At 42.3% G+C, this 9,913-nt stretch overlaps 1 protein-coding gene across 1 annotated transcript in view; it reads right to left on the bottom strand.

The window, feature by feature from the left end:
• LOC112118946 (enoyl-CoA delta isomerase 2, mitochondrial) overlaps positions 1-3,320 on the bottom strand; it is a 16,655-nt gene extending 13,335 nt beyond the window's left edge. The window contains exons 1-2 of the mRNA XM_026658775.2: positions 3,127-3,320; positions 949-1,047 (exon numbers count right to left, since the gene is read on the bottom strand). Of these exons, the coding sequence (XP_026514560.1) occupies positions 949-1,047; positions 3,127-3,315 (288 nt within the window). The 5' untranslated portion in view covers positions 3,316-3,320. The remainder of the gene's footprint in view (positions 1-948; positions 1,048-3,126) is intronic.
• Between the last annotated feature and the right edge of the window lie 6,593 nt (positions 3,321-9,913).

Below are 9,913 nucleotides of genomic sequence, written 5' to 3' on the forward strand. Positions count from 1 at the left end.
AACAAACAAACAAACAAACAAACAAACAAACAAACAAACAAACAAACTTCTCTCTTCCCTTTTCTCCTCCCACTTCCAAGTCACTTTTCACAGTCTTTTAGCTGATAAGTTCCCTATTTCATGTGACAAGTTACCAACATCCATGAAATGAGCATTCACAATGGAAGATTTCTTCCTCTTTTAAAGAAAGAGATAGAAACTAGCTCAATTCCACTTGTAAAGTCCACAAAGTAGGCACAAATTTGTTGCTGGGGTAGTGTTGTTTATCAGCTAAAACCAAATTATACATTAGTCTAAGGATCCTCGCCTTTAACTTCCTTATGACAACACCCAATTCATCCACATATACGTTAGCCAGGAGGCCTGGGTAAGACTAGCATTTGGAACAAGTCATTTTTCGTCCTTGATCAGCTGATAGACTATTCTATAGAACTAAGGCTTTTTATCTCTTCCTGGAATACCAGAAGCGCACGTGCTCTCTCTCTCTCTCTTTTTATATCTATTCAACAACTAAGAGAGACACAGGGAGGCAGACACCCTTGTTCTCCTCCACATACACACACTCAGGGTATTAATCTGTATGGCAATGAAAAGTGCTATAAAGCCCAATTCATTTTTTACATTTTAGCATTTCTTTAAAAACACGACACAATCAGAATGGCACTTTTAAAAGCAAGCAAGCAAACAAACCTTCCTTGAATAAGTAATTACACCTAAAACTCTTGTAGACAAACATTTCCATCAACTGTTGGTAACACTTTACACCAAGTTTACAAAGCAAAAATATAAAACCAAAATATTTTAGAAGTTTGTAAGACAGTGCAGAATATGCTGATGTCTGAAACAGACTTTCAACTAACACGCAATAACACACTAACCCTTCACTAATCAGTATCAAATAGCTGGTTGGTAAATGAAGTGATGAATTGAAAGCAGTGCTATATTCACCTTAGACAAACTGCCAAGTGAACTCCATGCATCCCATTTGGCCTTCTTGACAAAGTCAAGCATGCCAGGCTTCGGAGAACTGCAGGGACCCTCGGTAGCCTGTATAAAGGATGGAATAAACTCATGTAAGCTTTCCAGTAAGTTCAAATTTCTCAACCAGTAGGCTGGGGGCAAAGAACACAACCACTATCAATCATTACATGATCATGGCACAGAAGCTCTGAAAACAAACGAGTATGCTCCAAAGAAAGGAGTACTGTAAAATCACTATGTCTATATTAAGTCTTTTAAGTATTTAAGATAAGCACGCAACTTCTCAGGAACCCAATCTCAATATTGTACAGACACTCCAACCATTTTAATTAAATTAAAAAAACATGTTTTTAAAAGGTGTATTTGTGTATTCAGTTTACAAAAATATAATTGCATGAGATCAATCTTTCTTTAAGAAAGGCACATTACATATACAGGGAGAGAAATATTTAGACCCTAGCTTACCAATGTCAGCTGTTACTGACAATAACATGTAAAGGGTCTATCTTTAAAAAGTGTGTGTTCTTGAATTTTGAATTTTATTAAAAGAATAATTAGTTCCTTCAATACAACAAGATATGGCCCAGACTAACCCCCCCCCAGATTAATCTCTCCCCACATACACTTCATACCAGTGGTTTTCAACCTGTGGTTCTATTTTCAGTCACCTTTCACGGACCCCTTAGACAAAGTTTCAGATCCCAGAAAAGGCATTCCATTTTTCTGATCAAAAGGATGTGAATACCTCCATCTGCAGATCAAAACCTGGAAGTGTTGTTGTTACCATAGAAGCCCAGTTTAACACCCTTTCTCACACAGCATCAAATGCCATTTATAGTTGAATTCTGTTCAGCCAGTTTTCAGTCTAAGACTTCTATGGGAGGGGTCCATGGACCACAGGATCCGCACCTCTATTTGAATTTTTTTTTAGGGGTCCACAAATGAAGGGGAAAATGAGGTTGAAAACCACTGCTTCATACCATTACAAAGAGATTCCTTTAGGGTAGTAAGACCCACCCCACTATAGAGGGCTTGCATAATGCCCTCTGTCACGTTGTCCACTTTAAGCCTTAGTAATAAATAATACAATGGGTTGAAACCCAAGTTCCCTCTAAGCTGCTAGACTGTGCAGCAGCCTATCAAGTACCGGGCAGGCACTCAGGGCTGCGGCGGGGAGGGGCAAAGTAGCCTCTCCTGCAGCTCCAGCCCCGGATCTGCCGTGGCCGGGGAGAGACGCTCTCCCACGGCTTCAGTCCCGGAGCTGCTGCAGCCAGGGAGAGGCGCTTCTCCCACCTATTCCAGGTGCCGCTGCGATGAGAGAGGACTGGGGGGAGTCTTCTCTCCCCATTGCGGCCCCGGAGCAGCCTGTTCCCCAAGCCCCTCATCCCTGGCCTCAGCCCACAGCCTGCACCCCCAGCTGGAGCCCTCACTCACCTGCAACCCAACCCTCTGCCCCAGCCCTGAACCCCCTCCCGTACTCTGAACCCCTCATCCCTGGCCCCACCCTTGAGCCCGCACCCCCCAGCTGGAGTCCTCACTCCCCATACCCCAGCCCTGAGCCCACTCCCACACTCCGAACCCATCAGCCCCACCCCCACTGCACATCACCTCCATATCGGTGCACATAACAAAATTCATTCCACACATGCATGGGAAAAATTAGAGGGCACATTGGTTGAAACTATAATCATTTTACACAAACTAAGTGGTGGATTAATTTTTTACCTCAGAAATAAATTCTGTAGGAATATAGGACCTGTACACACTGCTAAAAGGGAGTGAATTGAGTTCTATTTCTTCTTGTGCATTGACAATTCCACACATACTCCCAGTCCAAATCAGGCATACCTCACACTACACTGAAGGTAATGGAATAGTACAGGTGTCACTGAGGGCATAATATGACTCTCAAACCAGTTACTGGTGATTATTCATGAGGTGAGAAGAACTCAGCTTGACTCTCAGAGCTCAGGCGGAGTTGGCAGAGCTGTCATTTATTAAAAAACAATTAAGAAGCATTTCTGAAATGCAATGAAGTTGCTCAGACACAAAATGTACAACCCTATATTGCCTTTTAAGAAGAATTCTTTTACAGGTCACTTTTCAGACTATAGCCACAATTTAAACAAAAATTGTCTGACCTACCTGTTTAAACAATGCGTAGAGCTTCAACTTTACTTCATTACCAGGGTCCTCCTTCAAAAGCTTCAGCTGATCTTTAGCCTTTTCAAAAACTTCCTGACTGACTCGCATGGTAGCTCCAGTCGTATGCAGCTGAATTACCGGAAAACAGACAGCATACACTGTCTTACTATAAGGAAAACAAATACCCATTTATAGCTAGCTGTTTAGTCTGCTGTAACTATAAATGTTGTTTTTCAAGATGTTTAATGTTTGCCTTTAAAAAAAAAAAAAACATTCACAGGGTCACAACTACATGTTCAAAAAACAACAACTTGGTAAATAAATACAAAAAAAAATTACAAAGAGTCACTGTAGAAATTTGATGCAACTCATAGCATAATTAGCCTTTGAACAACTAGTACCTAATCCTTTCCTGTACATAAACTAGAGTGCCAGAGATAGGAGTCAACCAGGATGCTGCCAAAAGAGAAAGGGGACAGAGGGAGAAAGTTATGTGATCAGGTGCCAGTCAAGCTGCAAAACACGGATCAGTTGCACTGGTGGCAAATTAATGTTTGTTTTTACCTATAAATCCATAACTCCACTGATTCCATCTATTCTGGCTGTACTGGAGAACACAATGGAAAAAATATATTGTTAATGTGTTCAATGCTGTGTTTACAGTAGAACCTCAGTTACGAACACCTGAGCAATGGAGGTTGTTTGTAACTCTGAAATGTTGGTAACCCTGAACAAAACATTATGGCCGTTCTTTCAAAAGTTTACAACTAAACACTGACTTAATACAGCTTTGAAACTTTACTTTGCAGATGAAAACTGCTGCTTTTAACCATGTTATTTTAAATGAAACACACATAGAAACAGTTTCCTTATCTTGTCAATTTTTTTAAAACTTTCCCTTTATTTTTTTAGTAGTTTACATTTACCCCTGTACATGCTTTTTGGGGGAGGGGGGGAAGAGGGGGTGCGCGGTGCAGGGGGTCTCTGTTGCTGCCTGATTGCGTGTACTTCCAGTTCCAAATAAGGTGTGTGGTTGGCCAGTCAATTTGTAACTGAGGTTTTACTGTATTTAGTTTACAAGCTACGCAAGTCTAAAAAAATCTCTTGTAGTCAGTGTCATTTTTTATAAATTCCTCAAGTCCAAATATATGTAACATCAAATACTGGAGTCTATTGGTCTGATTCTCCTGTAAGATGAGCGGGAATCAAGAGTAATTCCAGTGCGGGTGGTGGAGTTGCACCACTCTTCTACATTGGTGTAAGAACAATCAGACCCAAAATGTTCTGTTGACATTTGGGACTAGACCTGGTCAAAATATCGGACTGAAGTTTTCCATCAGAAAATGCATTTTTTGGTCACAATTGAAAAATGTTTTGCAGGAATGTATCGATTTCAATTAAATCTTTTCTGTGGAAAAGTGTTGAAACTAATCATTTTGACTCATTTCACTTTTGTTTTCACTTCTACATTCTAATAATTTTCACACTGTATACAGCTGATATTTTATCTATTGTAATATCAAAAGTGTTTCAAGGTTTCTGAATAAAAAAATTTCTGCATTTCTGTTCTGTGTGGGGGGGAAAAATGGCTTTTTGTTCCAATTAAAGAAGGAAACAAATTTTGAAATGTCAGTATTTCCCACAGAATGGGCATTCCATTTTCTAACCAGCTCCAGTTGGGACATTAACAGGGAAATATTTTCCAGGTCTTAATTTAATATCATTCTTATTCATTCTGTTAGTACTTACATTACAAAAACATTCTTTTGCAGATCAGATCCATATCAAGTAACTCACCCTTTTTTCCTATACACAGTCAGAATCTTAAAGAAATCTAGAAATAATGCCTTTCCAGGATGTTGCATAATGCAATATCCAACTCCCTTGATTGCTATATCCATCTTATATAAAAGATATTTTATGTTTTTAAGCATGACAGAAAAAAATTACAGGCAAAGCATGCAAAGAATACTATTAAAACATTGGCTATAGTGCCCCATGAGATGCAGTTATAAAGCTCCAGAGTCATCTTGTACTAAAATTTATAAGGGCTGTCAGAATTTCTAGCTACAGCACTTCTGGGACACTATCATTAATGTTGGCATTGTTGAATTGTAAATTTCCAGTATTTCTTCCTTTTTTGGGCCACTGAGTTTGTGTGTAGGTGGAGCAACATACCCTTCATCAGTTACACGGGGAAAATGGTGACACTCAGCTTTGCCTGTTATTACAAATTGATGTAACTCAGAATTGGCTCCAAAAGCCTGAGTTTAAAAAAAAAGCACCAATAAGTCATGCAATTTGACATCAGAACCACCACCATGTCACAGGAAGCAAAAAGAATCAAGCCTTTTATACAAGCTAACCAACAGTACAGCATTTGTTAAACTGTGTGTCATGTAGTCTTTCAGGTAGGGGGGGGGGAAAAAAAAAAAAAAAAAAAAAAAAAAAGAGTATTTGAGATTCTGTTGCAAGGTACCACACATGTATTCAGCATCAAATAAGCTTTTGGGTTTGTCAAGTTAGAAATGTTCATCTTTAGTAAGTATGAAAAAGGCAGTTGGATGGCAAAGAAATAACTGAAGAACAGCAGGAGGATTCCTTCCAATAGGTCTAGACTCAGAGCTACAGTCACTGGCACCCAAGTGTTACATTGAGTCCTATCTTACCCAAACACTTCAAAGTTACTAGGTAGACAGATGACTTGTATTACTATTATGCCATTTTCTATCCTTCCTTTTGTTTTCCTTCCCTTCCCCTTGTGCCACTCCTTCATTATACTTTTTAAAATCTCCCCCCCACCCCCACTTGTATCTCAATTTTCTGTAGACCATTTGTGATTTGGTCCCTACTATGTGCCTACTCTCCCCACGTTTCTTGAGGGAATTTTCCCATGAAGAAGTGGTTGTAACAGGGTAGCTCACCCATAAGGGTTGGACTGCCGGGGTAGCCAATCCTGCTCAGAATGAGAGACACTGGGGAGAGATCAGGGTGATTGCCCTATAGACAGCAGCAGGAGGCTACAATGACGAGGGGAGAAACTTGGGAAAATGGTAGAGAGATTGTGGGAAAGGCTCCTGCAGGGAAGACCTTGAGGGCAATTGAACTGTGACAGACCCTAACTGACAGAAGGGTTTGGGCCTGGAAACCAGAACCAGAGTGCTGAGAGGCTGAGCTTCAGCCAGGTAAAGTCTGGGAGTACTGGGCCCCCAGCTCCTACTACAGACCCTGATTGGGAGATGGGTTTGGGGGCCTGGAAGCCAAAGGCTGAGTTCTATCCAGGTTAAGCCTAACAGACTTAGAATTGCTCTAGGAAAAAGGGCTGGGGACTCCCTACCTGAAGGGAGAGCATGAATGAACTTCAGAAAGGACAGTCAGTATGCAAGGACTCTATAAATGGGACCCCGGGAGGGGAATGTTTTAATTACTGGTAGGCGGAGTTGAAGGGGCCCTGAAGAAGGGAGAAATTGGTAGCAGGACACTCCAGAGTGTTCTCTGGCCACTAAGGGGTGGTCATGAGGTGGCTGGCCCTGTTACAATGGCCACAATCAATTCTCAAGATCTGAATGCTACTGTATTTTATAGGATTCCAGTAAAATACGATATTTTTAAAAGATGCAAATGAAGACAAAAAATTAGTTATAAAAATATCTGAAGCATATATGCAGACCTAATAATGAACCTAATCAGAAACATCAGGCCAGATCTTATATACCTTTTCTCACCCTACTGAAGTCAGCAAGATACTACTCAAGATGAATAGAAGTATCATGTGACCTGTAGAAATCAATGGCAAAATTCAATCCTGCTCACAATGGAGTAAATAGAACAGGAGAAGTGGCTGTAGCCCATGAAAGCTTATGCTCTAATAAATTTGTTAGTCTCTAAGGTGCCACAAGTACTCCTGTTCTTTTTGCGGATACAGACTAACATGGCTGCTACTCTGAATGGAGTAAATGTGAGCCCTAAGGGAGGGAGAGAAAGCGCTTGCCTCTGCTCTTCCTTCTTATCTTTTAACACCACTATAGCATATAGAAAACTTTGTTGTTTGTTTAAAGTTTTCAGCCTTTACTGTGCTTCTCCTGCTGGTAGTCATTTCCCCCCAATTACAGTTCACTTTCTTGTGCAGCAGCAATGGACTCAACATCTCAGCACAGCTGAATAAGCAGATAAGTTACCATGGAGGCTGCCCAGTCAGTAGAAACAAAGTGGGATGAGGCAGAGAAGAGTAGTAGTTTAGGATCTGAACTCCCCAACCTAGACAAAGCTGTAATTTTTCACTGGCACTATTGCAAAATACAATTTGCATTTGGCCAGTTGTATTTTCTCCACATGAAAGATCACTGTCTTTGGGCATCAACACGAGAAACTTTAATATCCATGCTGACAATCACTTCAACTATAGTGCCTTGTCTCAGACCTGAAGTCCTCGTACTCACTCTCGATCTCTTATAAACTATCCATCTTCCCACCCACTTTGACCTATCTCTGTCAAATGCCGTCTATCTTGGAAAACATTTGAACATAAAGCCTCTAATTGGGCTCACATCAGTTCTACAGCTAGCAGCATCAGTCTATTTAGCTCAGGGGTCTCAAACACGCAGCCCACGGGCCGCATGCGGCCCGCAGAGCTCTTCCCTGCAGCCCGCTAAGCTCCTCGTGCCCCCCCCAGTTTTTGCCTATCCCAACCCAACCCCCCCCCCCCCCCCGAGTTATTTTATGTGGCAGCTAAGCTTCCCACGCGCTGCTCCCTAATGTTTGGGGCCGGGTCTCTCCCCTGGCCCCGCCTGCCGCCCCCACGCACCTCCCCCGAGTGTCCCCCGGCCTCACTTGCTGCCCCCTCACCGCCTGGAGCCTGCAGCTCATGCTGACTCCGCTCGGCTCTGCCGGCTTCCAGCATCACCTGCTGCCGCAGGGTCCTAGTGCTCCCCTCCACTAGGGCCAGGGCAGGCTGCCCTTCTGCCCTAGTCCTGAGTCTCTCCAATGCCCCAAACCCCTCATCCCCAGCCCCACAGCCCTCACCCCTGCACCCCCTCCTATCCCCAAACTTCATCCCAGAGCCTGCACCCCCACCCCCTGCCCGGAGCCTGCACCCAGCATCCAAACTCCCTCCCAGAGTCTGCACCCCAGACCCCCTCCCAGAGCCTTAGGTAGGTGGGGGCGGAGTTTTGAGGGGGCAGGTTCTGGGCACCACCAAAATTTCTACAAACTTGCCACCCCTGGAAGAGGCAGAGCAGGGGTGGAGTGGTGGTGCAGCCCAGTGCAGTGTGTGTGTGTGGGGGGGGGATTTACTGAGTGTATATATTTTATTAAAACCACTTGGAGGAGGAGATGGAGAAGAGACAGGGCAGGGGAGGGGAGGAGCCTCATGGAAGGGGTGGAGTGGGGGTAGGGCCAGGGGCAGTGAGGGGGGGTGTCAGTGATGCGGCCCTTGGGCCAATGCACTAGTCCTCATGTGGCCCTCGTGGTCATTTGAGTTTGAGACCCCTGATTTAGCTGATGACTGACACTATTTGTCACACTAACAGCATGGCAGGCCCTTCCCTCCCCCCCGTAGAAGGCTGTTTAAAATAATAGCCTCCCATTATGATGTAAAACTAGCTTAACATTGGTGTAAAGAATTTTTAGATGTTTAAAAACTAAAACATTAATAAAATATTTAGATGTTAGCTTTCTGGGGTTTTTTGTTTGGTTTTTTTTGTTTGTTTGTTTTTTAAAGCAGGCTGGCCATTTGCTCAGAAACATTAAATATGTGGTCTACATGAAATTACTATAAGTTGGGTGCACAACTGGTTGAAAGACTGTACTCAAAAAGTAGTTATCAGTGGTTTGCTGTCAAATTGGGAGGGTTTATCTAGTGTGGTCCCACAGGAGTCAGTCCTTGGTCCAGTACTAATCAATATTTTCATTAATGACTTGGATAATGGCGTATGAAGGATGATTATAAAATATGCAGATGACACCAAACTGGGAGGGATTGCGAGCACTTTGGAGGACGAGTTTAAAATTCAAAATGACCTTGACAAATCGGAAAATTGGTCTGAATTTAACAAGATGAAATTCAATAAAGACAAGTGAAAAGTACTTCACATAGGAAGGAAAAAATCAAATGCACAACTACAAAATTTGGAGTAACCGTCTAAGTAGTAATACTGCTGAAAAGGATCTGGGGGTTATAATGGACCACAAACTGAATATGAGGAGTTAATGTGATGCAGCTGCAAAATAAATAAATAAAAAATGGCTAATATGATTCTGGGGTATATTATACAAGACAAGAGGTAACTGTCCCACTCTACTTAGCACTGGTGAGGCCCCAGCTGGAGTACTGTGTCTAATTCTGGGCACCACAATTTAGGAAGGATTGGACAACTTGAAAAGAATTCAGAGGAGATTGACAAAAATGATCAAAGGTGAGGTTTTCTAAACCTTTTTAGGACAGGTTAAAAAAATTGGGCATGTTTAGTTTTGAGAAAAGAAAACTGAGCTGCAACCTCATAAGTCTTCCAATATGTTAAAGGCTGTTATAAAGAGGATGGTGATCAATTGTTCTCCCTGTCCACCGAAGGTAGGACAAAAAGCAAGGAGCTTAATCTGCAGCAAAGGAGATTTAGGTTAGCTATTAGGGAAAACTTTCTAATTATAAGGGTAGTTAAACTCTGGAATAGGCTTCCATCATAGGAAGCGTTTAAAAACAAGTTGGACAAATACTTGGTCTTGCCAGAGCACAGGGGGCTGGACTTGATGACTTTCCTGAGGTCCCTTCCAGGCCTACAATTCTATGATT

The sequence above is a fragment of the Terrapene carolina genome, unplaced genomic scaffold, assembly GCF_002925995.2.
Source record: "Terrapene carolina triunguis isolate 2854851 unplaced genomic scaffold, T_m_triunguis-2.0 Scaffold55, whole genome shotgun sequence".
Classification (NCBI taxonomy): domain Eukaryota; kingdom Metazoa; phylum Chordata; order Testudines; family Emydidae; genus Terrapene; species Terrapene triunguis.